At 49.5% G+C, this 18,729-nt stretch overlaps 4 protein-coding genes across 4 annotated transcripts; 1 reads left to right on the forward strand and 3 right to left on the reverse strand.

Annotated features, from left to right (window-relative positions):
• Positions 1-248: 248 nt before the first annotated feature.
• Positions 249-2,099, reverse strand: N7509_010319 (uncharacterized protein; the record flags this gene model as incomplete). The annotated part of the gene is made up of 2 exons (XM_056634956.1): positions 249-1,945; positions 2,006-2,099. The coding sequence occupies 2 exons, from the start codon at positions 2,097-2,099 to the stop codon at positions 249-251; spliced, it is 1,791 nt and encodes a 596-aa protein (XP_056485576.1).
• Positions 2,100-13,109: 11,010 nt separating this feature from the next.
• On the reverse strand, positions 13,110-15,272 carry N7509_010320 (chaperonin-containing T-complex subunit CCT5; the record flags this gene model as incomplete). Its single annotated transcript, XM_056634957.1, has 9 exons — positions 13,110-13,154; positions 13,214-13,302; positions 13,364-13,544; positions 13,605-13,742; positions 13,798-14,446; positions 14,505-14,794; positions 14,867-14,950; positions 15,004-15,097; positions 15,202-15,272. The coding sequence occupies 9 exons, from the start codon at positions 15,270-15,272 to the stop codon at positions 13,110-13,112; spliced, it is 1,641 nt and encodes a 546-aa protein (XP_056485577.1).
• Positions 15,273-15,787: 515 nt separating this feature from the next.
• Positions 15,788-16,828, forward strand: N7509_010321 (chromo domain-containing protein; the record flags this gene model as incomplete). Its single annotated transcript, XM_056634958.1, has 6 exons — positions 15,788-15,794; positions 15,867-16,008; positions 16,065-16,107; positions 16,175-16,254; positions 16,305-16,751; positions 16,810-16,828. The coding sequence occupies 6 exons, from the start codon at positions 15,788-15,790 to the stop codon at positions 16,826-16,828; spliced, it is 738 nt and encodes a 245-aa protein (XP_056485578.1).
• Positions 16,829-17,180: 352 nt separating this feature from the next.
• On the reverse strand, positions 17,181-18,716 carry N7509_010322 (putative transcription factor Rap1; the record flags this gene model as incomplete). Its single annotated transcript, XM_056634959.1, has 4 exons — positions 17,181-18,119; positions 18,181-18,421; positions 18,477-18,562; positions 18,615-18,716. The coding sequence occupies 4 exons, from the start codon at positions 18,714-18,716 to the stop codon at positions 17,181-17,183; spliced, it is 1,368 nt and encodes a 455-aa protein (XP_056485579.1).
• Between the last annotated feature and the right edge of the window lie 13 nt (positions 18,717-18,729).

Raw genomic sequence — 18,729 nt, forward strand, 5'->3', positions numbered from 1 at the left:
CGTAGGTGTAGTCCAGACAGAAAGAATCCCAGGGACAACGCCCAGCGAATGCTGTATCAGGATAAACACCTCCCTAACCCCGAAAGCCGATGAGAAGACCCCAGTTCCAGAAACGATAAGCCGTAAAAGTGCGCCTAGATGCAATGCATGTTCATAATCGTGTCGGTGAAAATTACTCGCTGCCGCGAGAAAAAAATCATGAGAAGAGTTGCGAAGTAGTGAAAAAAAGGATATGACGATGGGTTTGTTTACCACCCCTTGACGTGGTATTCCCAGGGGCCGAAGTCTGTCGCGTAATTGGTCCAAGAGCCGTTCTTAGCGAGATCCTTGGATGCTTGGTTGGCCGCGTTCGCGTCCGCAGTCCCAGATGGGCCTCCACCAGGAGCCTGGTGAGGTCCTTTCGGGCCGGGGTACTCCTGGAGATTCTTCATGTCATGGGTGGTGTGGCGTCGCTTGAACGCATTGGCGGTCGCGCTCTTTTGCTGGCGCTCCCAGAGAAGGTGTCGGCGAAGGGACTCGGTCAATTCGGTCGCAAGCATGTTGCGGCGGGTGGTACGTGGCGAGTGAGCGACTGACTGAGGTCCAGGCGTCTTCATACCGATGGGTTTGGATCGAGGTACGTCAGGACCACGCATAGTGAGACTCTCCTCGTCGTTTTCGGGAGGCGATGTGGGGATAGATGGGCCATTTGGTGATGTCAGGCGGGATCGCTGTAGGGCGGGACTGGACCGGAATGCGTTTCCATTCATGTTCATCTTGGTCGGCTGGTGCATCATCATGGTGAGGAGCGACCGGCGGGATACCAAATTCGGGCGAGAATCCACCCGTTGGAACATCTCAGGTCGTTCGTCAATGCTCGCAGTACCACTTTCGGTAATGGAGTCTTCCCAATCAGAGTCCTCGTCGTCCTCAATGGCGCTCTCGGAGACCTCGTCGTCGGTTTCGATGGCATCCTCGTCGGCGCTGAGGGGACTCTTGGAAGGTCGAATAGTCCGGGTGGCAACTTCATCACTAAAAGAGGCAACCTTCTTGGAGGGACTCGGGTTGCTAGTGGTAGGCTTCAATGATGATCCATTGGGCATCTTCTGCTGTAGTGCCTGCGGGCGGACCATGCGGTCTTCAAAGGAACTCTCATCATCATCTCCGGAGGAACCACCGAGCATAAACATACCTCCCTTCTTCTTAAGAGGGGACGGCTTGAGTTGAGTAGCACTGCGGGCGGGGCTCGGGTCGACAGACAGCTTAGGTTGCGACCGATAGGAAGATGAGATATGCGACGGAGAAAATCCCCGAACAACGCTTGGTGACTTGATCAGTTCAGGTCGAGTCGGAAGGACGCCCGATGAAGAAACACTGGTGTCGGACGCATTGAGTTGTGCCGTATCACTGTCATTGCCTTCGGGGGCGGTTGTTGAGCAAGATTCGGTCGATTCACGGGGAATCGGGGAGGGTCGAGGGGAAGGTCGAGGGAATGAGGGAACCTGACGAACGGTAGAGATCGAAGGAGGAGTCGGAGTAGGAGTCGAGGGTCGCGGGGTGATATCGACGACGGGCGCAGCAGGCTCGATCGTCGGGGTCAGAGGTTCTAGACATTTCCGCTCTTTGATGTTGAGGACCATACGCTCGAGGTCGAGCGAGGTGATGTGCTTCTCCTTGCCACGGCCGAGGCTGGACAGGGAGTCTTCACGTACCACGGCGGGTCTGTAGTCAGAGAATTGCGGGCGCTTGATATGAGCTTCGATGCGCTCGGCTTGATCGGACGCAGCCGACTCAACACTCGCGGAGAGCTCCGGGAGATCGCCAGCATCGGAGCGCAATTTCGGGAGAACCGAGACCTCGCTTGATTTCTCGGGCTCAACGCAGAAGGTTTCACGGGTCCATAGACGCCAGCTGAGGTTCTCAAGCCGACGGCCCTGATCCATGTAGTCGGCACATTTGGAGAATACTGCCGAGATAACGTTAGCCATCATTAGCCCCGAGGGCATTCACGCAGTAGATCACTTACCCATCCACATTCCATGAAGGCTTTGAGCATTGGCGGTGTCGACCTTGTGAATATTATCGGCATCCACCGTCAAAACCGGTGTTGTTAGAGGCATTTTAGCGTCGCCACAGCTACCGATTGTCGGGACTATAGGTTGAGAGGAGGGAAATTGGTGTTCCGGGGTCGCCGTATTCCCCGAGAGTGATCGTACGGCGGTTGGAAACCGTGGTAGAAAGTTCGTAAGGATTCTGCGGTTGAGTGGAAGGGTCTGAAAATTCGAGTTGGAGTCGTGCAGTGTGGTGCACAAGGGTCAAGAAAGGTAGGAATTCCAAGCTCTTGGGCTACAATTCGAATATATCTTTGGGGGGGCGAAGAGGCTGAGACAGATAGATCTTCGCAGTCGCAGAAAGAGTGATCGGCGGGCAAAGGGGAATTTGGAGAGTGGGAATTCGAGGTTGTGTTCGATTATTCACTGGCGCCACCGAAGTCGGAAGTATGAAAAGCCGGAAGGATTGATAGATCCGGAGTGAGCACGGAACGCGTTCGAAAGAGGGATTGGCGCGTTTCGAGATGGGGTGAAGGGGGGGGAGAAGGTGACAAGGTGAGTAGTGAATAGTGAATGGAGAAGGGAGAGAGAAGGAGAGGAAAGAGGAGGAGCGGAACGATAATAAGAATGACGGGGGCGGCAGTGGAGAGCAGAGCGTAAAGTGTGTGTCCTACTAGTACGAGTATGTGTAGGAGAGGGGAAATGGAAAATTCAAATTGGGAATTAAAAAAATGATTTAATGCGAAAATGAAAAATGAAAATTAATCGGAATTTCACTTTGGGAATAATTAAAAATCGAATAAATGGGAATAATCGGTATTTTTCACAGACGATACAAGGGGAGACGGGGGATACTGGGACACTTAGTAGCAAATGACTAAGCACTGCTCCTAAGTAAGGCCGGGAAAACTCAGTCCATCACGGGGCCACTCTGCTTACAGCTAGTGTATGTCTACAGTATGTACTCCGTATCCCATACACTCTCGGTCCATGGTGTATACTCTGGTAATCGGTCGTACCCCGGTATTCTCTCGTCTCCACCCAGATGCCTCTTCCGAGGTCGCCCCGAATTGGTTGAATTTGGTATCGAATCGTATCCAGCGGGTATCGATCCCGTGACGGCCATCACAGTACCGGTCTGTTTCCGGTGGTGGTGGTGGTGGTGGTGGTGGGAGTGTATACCATGGTATCGGATTGGATCTACTCAGATCCAAGGCAAATGCAACTAAAGAGATCTCCCGGGGGCAAGAGGTAAGAGGCAAAGAGGCTACTAGTAAATACTATGTACAGCCTATACTAATTAAAGTATCAAGACCATCTAGGTCAGAAGAGGATCATGGACAGGCCGAAAAGTCTTTCAGGACCTGTGACCTGTGACCTGTCGGGGCGAAAAAAGGTACAATGTATTTTCGTACTGCTTCGGATGCAGGTGTGTACCCTAAGAGTAGGTCGACGGTTAATCGGTGTAAATCATCTTCCCCCCCCCCCTCCCTCTCCTAGGCCCTCCTTTCAACGCCACCCACACTGGTCGTTTGAACACTTGCCCTTGCCACTGCTGATTTGTACTTTGGGGATATCTGCGCCTCAACAGACCTGTATCGACTGACCGATGAACTGTCGCACAATAGACTATTGGTCGCCTAATAACCTCAGGTCCGGCTGACTCGTCTACTGATAGGACCGGTTAAACTATTTTCGTCACGGATGCTCCCTTCGGCGTAGACTTTCCTCCTACTCGTACTGTAGGGGACGGACACGGGGAGGAAGCCTTACGTGGGTATGGGGAAGGCTTAAGCTGATGGGTGAAGGGGGTGGGGGCTGATTTTGGTGCAAACTTGGCTTGGCGATCTCAGGAGTACTTCGGGGTATGTACAGCTGTATGTATGTACACATGCATAGCTACTCTACACTAGAAGATATTTCTGGCTGAAGTAGCTGAAGTAGCTGAAGTAGCTGAACTGCATTAAACTAACCAAACTGCAAAATGACCCGCGCGCAACAGGGAACCTTGGAAGGGATGATTGTATCCCAGCCCGCATACCGGGGAACCAGCACTATACTTCCGATCGCCCTGCGCGCTTCGGTTTGAAAACGACCAAATCGAGTGGATTTTGAGCTATGTGCTTCTATTGTTTTGGAAGGCTCATCAGGTGCAGTGGCCACCCTAGGCCTTTACCGCCTCTTTGCCCATATCTTTCGAGATGCCACATCCCAGTCTTGTCTTTATCCAACAGGACACGGCAGAGTGTCATAGCCCGTAGTCACGAGCTTGCCAGCTGGCAAAGGGGCCTTTGTGATATGTAGTCTGTTTTTTGGTTTTGGTTTTACTTTTTGCTTTGGGATTTTTGGATTTTTGGAATTCTGGAATGATTAATTTTATCTTATTTCATTTTGATGGAGATGATGCTTTCCACTAGACCGGATAATTTGGTGACGGTTCAACGGTTCTACAGTTGCTGAGAGCAATAGCACAGAGTAAAAAAGCCCTCATACAGAAGGAACGGCAAACCTGGAGAGCAAGACTCTTTTTTTTATTTTTTATTTTTTTTTTGCTTTGTTTTGATTTGTTTTTTAGACTCACAGTGAAGCCCTTGCGAGTGGCCCGGACTGGCGGAATGGCCTAGTCGAACAAATCTATACCCGGGGGTGGGCTCTCGCTTCCCGGGGCGTTGGGAGGGAACGCGAACGCCCAACTTTTACCCGTTGGCTCGCTCAGGGTACACATAGCGCCTAGCACGTTTCATCCATCATGTGAGGAGGAAATAATCAATGAACAAAAGAGACAGGCGAAAATGTGGACCATCATCTGCTTGTTCTTTCTTCCCTGCCTCCCTGTCCTTGATCATCTGGGGTTCTCCGGGGTGGGGGGAGGCAAATTGCGGGGACCGGCCGCGAACAGTCGGTCTGCAAGGCCAAAGGGAACTCGGACTGGCTCCACTTAGTGGTCCCGAAATGCTGGCTTTTTTTCTCCCTGGTCGTTTGATATCGGTTTCCAAGGTTGCCTAGTCTGCAGCAAAATAGGAGTCCTCCGGTGGGGTGATTAGGTATGCTTGGGGAGAGCGATGAATCTTGAACTTTGACTCAGGTCGTTGTATATATCGCTACAACTACGGAGCTGCTACTTACTAACTACTAACTAAATAGGTGCAACAATCTGACTCGGTCTGACCCGATTTGCCGAAAACAGTTCCCTGGTACCTAGCAGATTATTCCCTGCGGGTGTGGAACACAAGCCGATCGATTACCTACAGGATGCAACGCACTCAAAAACTCGTGCAGGATCCAGTTGGAAAACCGCTGACTTGCCGTTGATTGCACAGCGGTCTGTCATCATCTTTCGAGGTCACCTTCATCCTCAATGCTTTGATGACCTCAGAATGAGTTCAGAATAGCTTCTTTCCAATTTTCGACTCAGCAGTGAAGTCAATCAACTCTAGTCTTACGGCCTCTGTGGTTGGGGGGTACCAGGGTGACATTGTCGATCCTGCATCAGGCTCGATCGACGTGGACCCAACAGGTGGATCTCAAGAGAAGACGCGGTATGGACCTCCGTAGTGCAGAGGACCCCCAAAATTCTGCCAGGCCTTTCCTTGAATCATTTTGACAAGGATTTGCCTAGGTTCCTGACCTTGTGTTCAGTATTGATGATACGGTCTATCTGGATAAGTCACACACCCATCCACAAGGGATATTGTCACGGAAAAATCCAGGCCGAGGCTCTACTGGGCTGGGGAAAATAATGCCGAGGCGAGGTTGAAGAATCTATGGAGTCATTTGTCGAGGCTAATATCTGAAATTTAATTGCATACTCTGTAGGGAGCTGTCACACGTGCCGACGATAAATAATGCGTTGTCCAAGGCGGGTGGACTAGGAAACGAATGGCTACGCCCTGGTTACTGTACGGGGCGTACGGGTGGTATTGATTGACTGACAGGTGGCCGAGCAGCGCGCTTCAGATCGTACGCTTGTCGATCCCATCACGCCATGGAGGTATATCCAATACTGAGTACCCCTGACCGTAACCCGCGCCCGCAATACTCCTTAGTAAGAGATGACACGAACAACACGGATGTCGCCGTGAGTGGCAAATCGAGTGGACGGTCACGAGCTCAATTGCAGTCACATGACGCCAGGAACGCCCTCGGCAGGGGCCTATGACGCTGACGTACTTTTGCCTTTTCTTTGGTGAAATTGGCTTTCATTGGATTCTCATGGCTTGAGCTGGTCAAGCCCGCATCGCCCCTGACGGGATGCGATGCGGGATGCGGCTTCGCCCTAGGATTATCCGTTGCTTGGGGCTGTGATGACAGATACCGGTCGGATCCAATGATGCGCACCAAGGGGGGTACCCGGTCAGGTGGGCTAGTTTTGTATGCCCTAGATTTCAGATTCCAGGGGAGTGCCCAGCGCTTGATTCATATTATTGGTATTGGCTGATTGGGATACCCCCCGATCGGACCGCCTGCAGCAAATCAATCGGACGCAACTATATCTATGCTTGTCCAGGGTGCCATTTCTGATTACGTGCGTGCAGGCTGTGAAGTAGACAATGCCTCGCGTCGTTAAGTTCCTGAACAAAATAATCAAGTCATCATACTACATATGATCAAATATGTGGCTGGCACTATTTGGATGCCCCAAAGTTCAGTCTAGCCCGGGACTGGCTGACGGAACAAATAGCCACAACATTAGTTGGAGTATATGTGGTATAAAATGTGGTCACGGGGGACTGTCCAAGCTTAGCGGCTCGCCTCAGCGAACCAAATATGGAGGGCTGAAGATTGTTATACTTCCCGGGTTGAACTTGCTGCGATGGCGGCAATTTAGAAACTTTCAACCAAATAAAGCTCGCCCACAACCTTGACATGACGTGGAAGGCAGAAAGTCAAAGAAGAGAAAAACGCCCCAGTAGGCGCCGTCATTTCCCTTTTTGCAAATGATTCCTTATCTAGCACAGGAGTCGTAAAAACGGATCCTGGAGGCACCTGCATGTACACAAAGCAGTGATGAGCGTACGCCTTGGGGATATTTCTTTGTATCACATCAACAAACAGATTGGCAAATCACATTCCTTAATGTAGCCGCCCTATTTCCGGGCCGTTTCCCCCGGTCTTTGGCCGACCATGTGCCTGAGGTTGGAACGAAGGGTTGCAAACAAGGGTATAGGGGGAGGACTGTATTTTTGAGGCTCATAATTACTCCCCCTCTGTCCTGGAAGAGAATTGGGAGAAACCCGTACGACGGTCTTGGTTCCAATCGCTGATTTGTTTACGCAAGGGATATTTGGGTCCGGGGAAGGGCGGGCGTGGAATCCGAACATAGTTTCTAGACTTATAGGGTCATGTGAAGGCTTCCGCTCATGGACGCGAAGTCAATCTGCATTCATACCAATGGGAGATCTGTCTGTACCGAATCGAAATTCATGCTTTTTCGCTTTTGATCCTGAATCCTTCCTTTGCTGGAGGCGGCTTTGATCTGTTACCACGGCATCGTTATTCACCTTAGTCATGATCAACCTTAGCCAGCCATTACACGTGATAAGGGAATAAAGCAAACCTTGGAAATGGTATGATTTGATAATCTATGATCTGACTTCTCTGAACCATATCGAGATTCCTTCTGTATGTATGTACTCCGTGCATAGATTTCATTCTTGTGGGGCTGGCTGAAACGGGAATGGGGTTTCTCGGGTCCTGCACCTTCAGCCGGATGCAGGACTTGCATATCCGTTGACGATCATTTTCATTTTGACTTCTTGGGCCAGTCTCCTGGACCTTGCAATAAGTTTGCTGGGAAAAGCAGCCCGAGACTATAGTTCCCCGACCCTTCCAGATGCTCCTCATTGCATGTGTCTTTGGGCGGTTAAATTCTACTTCATACTCGATTGGGATTTCAAGGAGGAACATGTAACACCCGGCTGTCTTGTGTTAGTATGCAAATTGATTCTTCGGGAATATCCATTGGACTGTATCAAAGAAAAGCTTGCCGTTCATGCTCGGAGGTACCATCCTATCCTCAATCTCGATGGAACAGGCCTGTTCTAGAACTTTCATTCTGTTCCCGTTGACCCTGGCACAACCCTGTTGCTCATCCAACCAAAAATAACAAGAACAACCCCCATGCTTTATTATAGAAGGTTGGCCCAGGTGTGATCGGTGGGTCGTGCCCCTTGATTCGGATGCACAGGCGACAGATATGTGAGCTAATCTACGAAGTCCGTCCTCCGTGCCCCTCGTTTTGCAGATCCAGTACCCAGGTATTTGGAAACCCTGGCATGCCTTTGCATCCATTCCCCGACATAGTGGATCCACGTTTTGGCTAGACACAAGCCTTTTTTCTTTCTGTACTTAGATCTGGTGCCTTGAGCCTTGCGATGCCATCCTCCAGCAACCTGGTCATTGATGATGCGAGGGTGCTCCAGAATTCAATTTATTTTGCATCTATAGCTTTCTGCGCTGATTCTCTTTACATCGTTCGAGTGATATTTGGAATGAAAGTTGAATATTTTATTTCCGGGAAGAGTTGACTAGCGCATTAGCCATATTCTTTATCCATTCACCCTGAGCTGACCTCCTACCTAACTCAGTTGAGACAATGATTTGAAAATTATGCATCAAATTGTCGAGCAGATGACCACTTTTCTCACTTATAGATTTTCAACATGGACCACCAGACACAAATACGAGGCCTAGAATGACGCCATGCGTTGAAACTCCTTTGTTAAAACCAGGGGCCGCGAGTTATTGCTTTTTTTCTACTCATCGACTCTTTTCAATTCGCAATGCACACCGATACTCTTAAGGAACTTTGGTCGCAACTAAGATCGAGAAGAAATTAACAGGCAGCCAATGCAATCGTCCAATAACAGCCAACTGGCATCATTTTAGGCCATGTGCAGCGATCACCTAATATTAGGGGCGGCTATCTTCTGACAGGTCGTGTTGCTTTTTCTCACTGGTAGATACATTGGCCGGCTGCAGCGGCTCCGATCAAAGACCTGTTCAATCACGCACGATCGGGTTCACTTCGGTGTGATCGTGGCTGATTGGGCTTGGGCAAATCTGCGATAGCCCCTCCTTTGTTTGCTGATTGTGGTCCTGTCAAGGTCATGAGGTACCTCCCTGGTCAAGATCTAGACCCTTCTCTTTGTCGATTTCTCTCTCCCCGTGCCCCTGGAGATCTCAATATGAGGCGGCAAGATTGACAACCATTGAAAGACGCCACGGGCGCCGCGGCCCAGCCTCGTTGCCGTCTGATTGTAGTCGTTTGACGGGGCGCCCTGTCCCCTCAGCCTTTTCCTTTACCTCTCTAAACTGGTGATTGTAACGCTCTATGGATTACGACCGATTCTCTTGGCAGACGATGGCTTCGGTTTTACCCATGGTGATTCTAGTCCGTCTGGCTATCCTGATCTATTTTCCCGCCAACCATAGTAACGGATGGGTGCCCAGGATCACTCAACTTGTTGGGCGGCTTATGGCTTTTAGTGCAAGCAAATCTGGTCAAGGAAATCGCTAGGTACCCTACTAGTAGTTGGGAGGCCCTCTACTAGAAGGAGTTCCAAGGAAAATTTCATCTGGTAGTTTGATCGCGAATGCTTGTATCAGTTGCAGATGGAATTGGCGATACTATCCTCACAACCTGAAGCTGAAGTGCATTGTCTACATTAAAATGTATGAAACTGTGCTCCCCCGGACGAGGTTGAAAGAAAATTATTTTTCGCCTATTCTCAACTTTATTGGAAGTGGAGTCTGGGGAAGAAAGCATACCCCAGATACCGACACTGATCGCCGGGCTCCAACACAACGTGGTTGCCCGAAACCAGGCGCCAACCATATTTCTGCTCAAAGGGCACAGGAAAGAGGAAAATTAAAGGAAGAAAAAGCAATCCGTGCGCATCACTACCTTAGAATGTAACCAGGAGCGCCCGAAGGATACAAAAAGGAAAGTGAAGAAAATATCCAAACAAGTATTGTCATTCATAGAATACAATTACATGTACGGAGTACTAGTTGCCTCAAATTCGGATAAAAGCGATATATCAAAGGCGACCGGGGAACCCGATATGAAATTGAGACAATCATCAGGGTGTCCGGATCGGTATTATGAGAGGGACCGATCACTGGGGCGGTGATGTGTTAACAGTTGACAGGACGGTTGTCGTCGTGTGATGACCCCTAAGAATATTCTAAGGAAGAGGTATAGACGGAGGGCAAGCCGGTGACCTCGGTTCCTCCAAAGGCATGGCACATCTGAAACTGAAGTAATCCGAATGGTATAATGTGCAGCAGTTAAGCATCACGAGCAAAACATAATAGAAGCTGGCGCCTAGGCCACTGCCGAACAGTTTGCGGCCACGTCAATCGGCCCTGTCCATGTGAGCAGGTGGGCGGCTGCGATTTTGAGGCTGGTGACCGACGGAGGGGCCGTTTGGTACGAGCATATTGATTCCGGCCAGAACATCATTCTCGTTTTCCCTTTTTTGTCCATTTCCCCTCTGGTCGCGGTGATATGAGCGTTCCTTCTTTTGCATCCAGCTTTCTGTCTCACCTGAGAAGATTTTACACGACATCGGGTCATCTGAACCCGCGATTTGTGTCTCTGGAGAGCCATCCTTTTCAACTAAACGCGGCTATGATGCCTATGTATGTAGTCTATATGCAGAATATAATTACGGATAATAGTCATCAAACACATCACCATCTCCCCGATGTTCTGGTTTCGAACCACAACCTGCAGAGGTGATTTCCATGTCCACAAGGAGTACTCACATCTCCATTTTCATATATCCTTTTACCCGCAGGCCCCTAAAGGCTGGGTCTCACAGATTCCAATCCTGACCTCGTCAACGATAAATAATCGAAAAGAGCATTCCAGATTGAATTTGTGCGTACCTGTCTACTTCGTCACACCGCAGTTGATGGCTTTGCATCTCGACCGATACCGGAGCTCGAACCCAACCTATTTTTTCTAAACACAAATAGCCAAGCTGACATTTCTTCCCCGTGGCGGCGCCCACCGGCTGCATCCATGCAGAATTTTAAAAATCAACCTCTCACAGAAGACGAGTGGCTTTATCCGCACCCGCTGCTACCGCTGACATTTTCTATAAGGGCTCTGTCTATGTATAGTATCTATGTCAACACTGCAGCTGCAGTATTAGTGGATCCATATTCACTTGACGGCATTGCTTTTACGAGATATTTAGAACATGACAGAAAGACGAAATAGCGACTTCCCCCGAAGCCACAGAGCAATGAATAATATGTGGCATATCCAAAACCTGCCACCCAATGCATCGATATTCTGTCTTTAGATACGAAGCGATCACATTGTCAAGCCTTCCTGCAGAGGGAGTGGGACCTTGGAGGGTTGACCGCTGAAGACCGCCGACCACCATGGGAGTCTAGACCGCTCTATGTTATGTATAAGCCTAAAAATGAATTTTGAAAATGGAGGATAAAATGCAAGTAACTTAGCTATGCGATCCCCGGTTTCAGTGTCGACTTTTACAACAGGTCTACTAGTCGCACAAGATAGCTTACCCTTCACATGTCACGAATAGAGCAGCGAACCAGACGAGGCAAAACAGAGACAGAAAAAAAAGGAAAAGGCAAAGACAGATCATGCCTATTTTGGCCATCGATGAGCCGCAGTGGATCGTAGAATTGGAAACTTCGTGAACCACGAGTTGCGCGGAACTGGGGTCACGCTTCCACGCGCTGTGCAACCATGGACGGACCGGATTAAACCCTGAAATACCTCCAATGTGGGGGGTTTGGACTGATCCACTCTGAAGAAAAGAAGCAAACATGAATATAGCTCCAGACTACCCCTTAGGTCTAGGATGACAAGTTTTGGTATTGGAATTTAGGGTGCCAGTATGATGGCATGACGAATTGCCCATGGCTGTCAATTGTGATATTATGATTCGGGCTTCATGATCAACAGACAATTTATGGTTATACCATCTCATAGCCTTCCACAATTTCCCATAGGTCGGACATCTACTAATGCTTTAAACATATACGCGGATCAAGTACCAAGGTGTAGGAGACTGCTTTCAAAAAAGAGATGCCATCTAGTCGTACATGTCCCCAACCCCGACTACCCGAAACAAAGACGCCAATTCATTCCCTCGTCCACTAGTATACATAGTAGCTCTTCAAATCAAACACTGGAATGTGCTACATATTATCTCATGTACTAATATGTTCTTCACCAGCAGGAGGGATCGTCTTGTCCTCCACCCACGACAAAGCAGGTACCCCTTCCGCAGCACTTTACAAACCTTACGCGTACAACTCCCACGAGGCTGGCACAGGGACAACGATCCTACATGCAGCCAACTACTAGACCTGCAAAGTCGACATGCACAACGAATCCACTCTTTTGAAATCACACCCCAGAGAAGATGTACCAGCGCCTAACCATCTCGTATTCGAGTAACATGAACAGCAGAAAGACGGGCACGAGATCACTAGATCAGAGGCTTTGGATCCTTCAAATGCAAGATGATCAACAAGATCCCCTCTCCGAGCAGAAGCGAGACCGAGGTCATTTAACCAGATGCCGGTGTGTGCTTCAAGTTTTTGTCGGCTGTTCCTCGGCATCTTGAGTCACCCTTGTGAACATAGCACGGATACTCCCAGATCAGCGGCACGAGCTCCCCGGAGACCGGGGATTTTAGACGTGAATGGATAGATATCTTTCGCGCGTAAATTACGCTTTTTGAGGATGGATAGTACTCAAAGGTGCCCTCCCGAGGTGGTTTTTGCTAAGTATCACGCTACTTTTTGAACACTAGCTTGTCCAAGAGTGGTAGGAAGTGAACAACAGTGATGCTTTGAACATGGTACAGTATACTATCTTCGAACGCTACTATTTCTACTCATTCAGAGCGGGACAGATGGCGAGGGATCATAAATCCTTTCCTCATTGTAACTTCGAATTTTCTATGTAAAGGACCATATTTTACATAGGAGTCCAACCACAATCGTAATTTTTTTTCAAAGGCGATGCTCCGGACAAGTCATTCCAGTACCATCTATAGGGCATTAAGACTATGTGCGGGTAACCTAATATTCGGCGTCATCGTCACCAGAGATAATGACGTTGTTGATCTAGAATTTCGTTAGTCTCGGACCAATAACATATCAAAGTCATGTTCAGTCAAGCTTACCTTGAGAACCATGCGGCAGAGCTGGGTAGCAAGAAGAAGCTGTTGGCGCTTTCCGATCAGAGGATCGATGGCAAAGTGCTCCTTCATGTCTAAGTAGTTTATAACTATTAGCAAGTGTACATTCAAGCCCACGAGGTGGTAGTGACTTACCGTTGCTACCTGTGTTCATGCAGTCAACACCGAGACGGGTGTTCTTCTCCTTAACCTGGCGCGACTTGATCGACGCGAGGGTCTCAATGGGGCTCAGACCAGAGTTCTCAGATAGAGCCAGGGGAACGGCGTCAAGGGCATCAGCAAAAGCGCGCATGGCGTACTGCTCAATACCGGGGCTCTGTAAAATTGAATCATGTTAGCCAGATGTTGGGTTTACTGAACATCGATAATGACTGACCTTGACAGCGGCATCCTCAACAGCGATAGAGCAGGCAATCTCAGCAGCACCACCACCGTACACAACACGGTTGTCACGAACCAAGTTGCGGACAACACACAAAGCATCGTGTAGTGATCGCTTAGCCTCATCGATGATCTGCAAGTTTGGTTAGAAATGGTTAACTGGATGAGAAAGATTGGACTGGACTTACCATCTTGTTACTTCCTCGGATAAAGACGGTGACCGCCCGGCTGTTGGCACATTCTTCAATGATCAACATCTTCTCTCTTGTAGTTCCGAAAGTCATCTCGCGAACACGTCCAGCGGAGCCGAGCTTGTCGGCGCTAAGATCCTCGAAACGCGGCACAATACGGCCGTTTGTGGCGATGGCAATCAACTCAATCTCGGGACCACCAACCCATCGAACGGCGGGCAGCTTGTTCTGGAGTAGCAGGTGGTTGGCCTCATCGTCGAAACCCCATTGGCAAATAACCAGGTTAGCACCGGATTCCTTAAGCTGCTCAATCATCTCAGCGAACTTCTCCCGCTCGTAATCCTGGAGCTTCTTGAACTCCTCAACGGAGGTGATGTCGAGCTTGTGCTTGGTCTTGGGCTTGGGGGGCTCGAAGGGGCAGGTCAGGATAGCCAGCTTGGCGTCCTGGACCTCGTCGGGCATTTGGGGGTGAGAGAAGTCCTTGTCAACAATAACACCGTTGACGAGCAGAGAGTCCTCGAGAGCACCTCCGACCTTGCCGTCCACCTTAATCAACTCGAAGTCAACATCCTTGCGCTGCAGATCGGCAACCGAGAGCACAGCGTCCACAGCAATCTTAGCGAACTGATCGTGAGATTTGGAGACACTGGTATTGGGTTAGCTAGTGCGCATTAGGTGGATGAAAAGAGAAGAATGCTTCGTACATCTTGCTGCCCAGACTGGTCTTGGCAACCTTGAGCAGGTTGCTGGTGTCTTCGAGTGTGAAGGGGATTTCGTCACTGATCTTGTCCAGCTCAGCGATGGCAATCTCGCAGGCCTGGTCATAACCGTCGGCTATCCGAATGGGGTGGATGCCCTTGTCAATCAAGTCTGCAGCCTGCTCCAGCATGGCGGCTGCCAACACCACGACACCGGTTGTACCATCACCAATCTCCTCATCTTGTGATTTCGAGAGCTCAACAAGCAGCTTGGCAACGTTGTTTGTGATTTCCATCTATAGACACAGTGGGTTATTAGAATATGGCGAACTGGCGAAAGGCCTCGATCAGGGGTTGGGGGGTCGAACCTGGCCGAGAATAGTGGCACCATCGTTGGTGACGGTGATATCGCCGTCAGGAGAGATCAAGATCTTGTCCAGACCACGGGGACCCTAGTTTCCTCCATTAACTCTTGTTCCATTTCCTCAGATGTAGAAGACCATACCAGAGAAGTCTTGACAATGCTGGCCACAGTCTTGGCAGCGACAATGTGCGACTTCACGGCCTCGGTACCATGTTGTCTCTTCTTCTTTCCTTGGCTGTACAGTAATCTCCCATCAGCAAAACTTGGGTCTTTTTATGTCTCTCCGCAGATCCAATTGTAGTGACGGGGGCGTATAGGAGGGTTTGTCGGTGAACGTACTCGCGAACGACGATAAACGGGCGTCCCTGTTCATCCTTCATCACCGAGGCTACCCGAGTATTAGTGATCATGTTGGATGGATTGGTCGAGTATGAGGTCCGAAAAGGAATCACCTTGAGAAAGATCAAGATCTATAAGAATCGGCACGTTAGTCAATGCATCGGAGGTGTGTTTAAATGAGGGGCAGGGTATCCGGGGACAGGGGAAAGCGTACTCATCGCCATCTTGACGGTGGACTGCCACCAGGCAGAGGATTAAAGAATTTAAAAAAGAAAGTAAACCCGAAATGAGATCCGAAGTGAAAGGATCGTCAGAAGTCGACACAAACGTATTTCTCCGAGCGATGCGGAGGGGTGAAGCTCTCCCACGCAAATTAAATTCTGGGCGGCCCAAAACGGGATAGTGCTGGCTCTTTCCGCCTTTTGAGCTGCCCAGCTTTTGCCCACGCGCGCGCACTCCGCTTTCTCCAACTTGCGCAAAAGCGTGTCTCTTCTTAGAGATTCGACGATTGTCACGTTCCACTTCGAGAATCGGCAAGCTGTTTTCGCGACTTGTTTCATTCGCTACCTCACCTATCCTGAACAGGATGCCACGTATGTGAATCCACCTTGTTTATGCCTCGCGCGCGCGCCACCTCCCCCCGAACTGACTCTTGTTACATACAGCCCCAGTGGAGGAGTGGTCCGATGAGGAGTCGGGTGACATTCCTTTCACCACCGCCCCAGAAACCAAGGAAGCTACAAAAAATGTGGAAGAAGAAGATGAGGATGAGGACGACGACGACGACGACGAAGAAGAAGAGGGAGTGTAAGCTCGGTCTAGTCGTTGTGGTGGTATGTTTCGGCTCGACTAATCCAGCGCAGCTTCGTCGTTGAGGAGATCAAGAAACACCGATATGAAGTTGATGTAAGCTCAATTGATTCCAGACCTTACTTGGCACTCAATTTATTTGCGCTGACTACTTGACCAACAGGGTACTCTCTTTTTATTTGTGAAATGGAAGGGCTGGCCAGCGATCAAAGACCATACCTGGGAGCCTGAAATCGGACTGAAGTATGCACCTCGACAAGATAAGACTGTGCACTTGCTAATCGCTTCTCTAGGGATGGTGCTGAGGATGTGCTGGATGCGTATTACAAGAAGATCGGCGGTAGACCCGACAAGCCAGCCGAGAAGCCAGCCGAGAAGGGAGCTAAGGGCCCCGGAAGAAAGCGCAAGTCAATGGCTGAGAAGAAGGAGAAACCAGCTGCCACACCGACCGAGATTAAGAGGCGTCGCCAATCCGCGCCAAAGAACGAGTCCAAGGACGACGTCAAGGCTGACGCAAACACCCCGGCAGCGAGTGAAGACGACGAGCCATCCGACTGGGTGCCCAAGAGCCAAAACTGGGACAAGGAAGTTCAATCAGTGGATACAATTATTCGCGATGCTAATGATCAAGAGCTTTATGCTCTACTACTCTGGACCAATGGAAAACGGTCGCGAATTCACATCCAGAGTTGTTATGAGAGGTGCCCGATGAAGATGCTCAAATTTTACGAGAAGCACTTGTAAGTCCATTGATCTCATTTATTGCAACCCTGGAATACGTGCTGATTTATTTTCTAGGGTTTTCAAGGACGGTTGAACAGAGAGCGCCTCACTCAGTTGTTTTTTTCTTCGGCATGTGGAACGGTCTGCGGACGAATGTTTCTTTCCGGGTGTCTTGTGCAATAATACCATTTGATTTAAAGGAGCTTATAGGAGTCGGATCAATTTTTGTCAACCAAGGTCTCTCGTCTATGCTTCCTTCCTGTAGGATAAGGTTCGGGGATTGTTTTATTCCCCATATGAGATTATGGCTGTGATTTTATTTCTGTTCCGTCGCTCATGTGATATTTGACTTTTTTGCAATCTCATTCGTTTTGGGTATGCCAGTCAAGCCAGACGAGGGAATCTCATGTAGTTTACCATGCATTCCTGTCATCGCATCGTTTGCGTTAAATCATGTCTCTCTCCCTTGCCTCACTGAGATAGTTCCACCTTTCACTTAATGAATGTTCACCATGCTTTTTGAGAACTCGCTCGACCTCGCGGCCATTGGATCCTTGGAGGTCTTCGTCATCCTTTGAAGTCCACACCCCGGGTATATCATTAGGAATAGGGTTCCCAGCAGCCAGTATGTTCAAGATCTTCCCAGCGAGCTTGCAATTCAAACTTGTACAGCACAGGGCATCATCTATGACAGCATCATCGAAGCCTCGTGATACTTGTGTCTCGACCCAGTCGATTAAGTTGTTATCCCCACTTTCACTGCCTCCGCCGTCATCTTCTTCGTCGAAAGACTCATCGGCGGGCTCCGTTGGAGAAGGTAAAAATGGCAATTCCATAAAAAGCATAGCACCTTCTTCCTCCTCCCTATTGAGGTTTTCGGCGCTGTCGAGACTCTGGGACACTTCCTGTATTGAAGGCCCGCCCTGCTGTTCTGATACTGGCGTGTGACTTATCAATGCGGGTGGTCGCGTAATGGGCTCAAGAGGTTGTCGAGGAGAATCTTGTCGAGGATTGTCTCTGTGTCGAGATTCTGCAACTGCCCTCTTCTTAGAAGGCGAGGCCTGTGGTGCTGATGGCGCTTCATGCGCCGGGCTGTGTTTTCTTTTGGGCTTTGATTGTTTGTCGATGTGACTTATTGAGGAGGTGGGTTGCGGCGGTATGGGCTTTTGTTGAATAGATGGCACAGTCTGTGCCGGAGCCGTAGTCGGTATCGTTGGAGTAGCTCGCCTTGGTGGTGTGGCCGATCTTGGTGCCTCGTCCCGTGGCTCTGCGTGAGGCTCAGATCGCAAGAGATCTGTCCTAGGAACACCACCACCAGGACGAGGGTTGCCACGCAACTTCTTCAAATACCGAGATCTTGAAGACTGCCAGGGATGTTTGGGAAACTGGATACCGGATGTCAGTCAATACTAAGACATAGGTTGGGCCAAAGGATGGAGGGGATACTCTTCTTTCCAGTAGCTGGTAAATTTTATTGCCATGTATAGGGGCATTTTCTTCCTGCTCAAAGGGGTAAAGGAAGTCATAAAGGAGCTGATCATCTTCCAAAGTGTAAACGGATTTTGTGCCCTGCTTTGGAATATTTGATGCGCCCATTGCACGGGGTCGAGAGGAGCCAGCGCGATGTGCATCCAGATCCGCAACTTGACCTTTGCGAATAGATTCTTCGACATACTTGTAGGAATGACTAAGATATATTAGTGGTGTCTTTGCAATATGGATGTTCGCAGTGGAGACTGTACCAGCCAGTGGGGATGTTCTTTTTTATATGATCAACCAGCATGACATCGGCGTCTTTCTCCATCAAGACAACCACGCCGCCATGTTTCTATATACTTATGAGTCTTCAACCTTATATCGCCTAGTAGCGATAGACATACCGTGATGAGGTCTTTGAACCTCGATCGCTGAGGCACTTCCCGTGAGAGCCAGAACCGCTGGCCTTGGAAAATATTGACCTGGTGAGCACTCGAAACTGACATCCTCGCTATGTGT

This window comes from Penicillium cosmopolitanum (genome assembly GCF_028827165.1).
Source record: "Penicillium cosmopolitanum strain IBT 29677 chromosome Unknown utg000009l:1.0-9042332.0:1.0-9050551.0, whole genome shotgun sequence".
NCBI lineage: Eukaryota > Fungi > Ascomycota > Eurotiomycetes > Eurotiales > Aspergillaceae > Penicillium > Penicillium cosmopolitanum.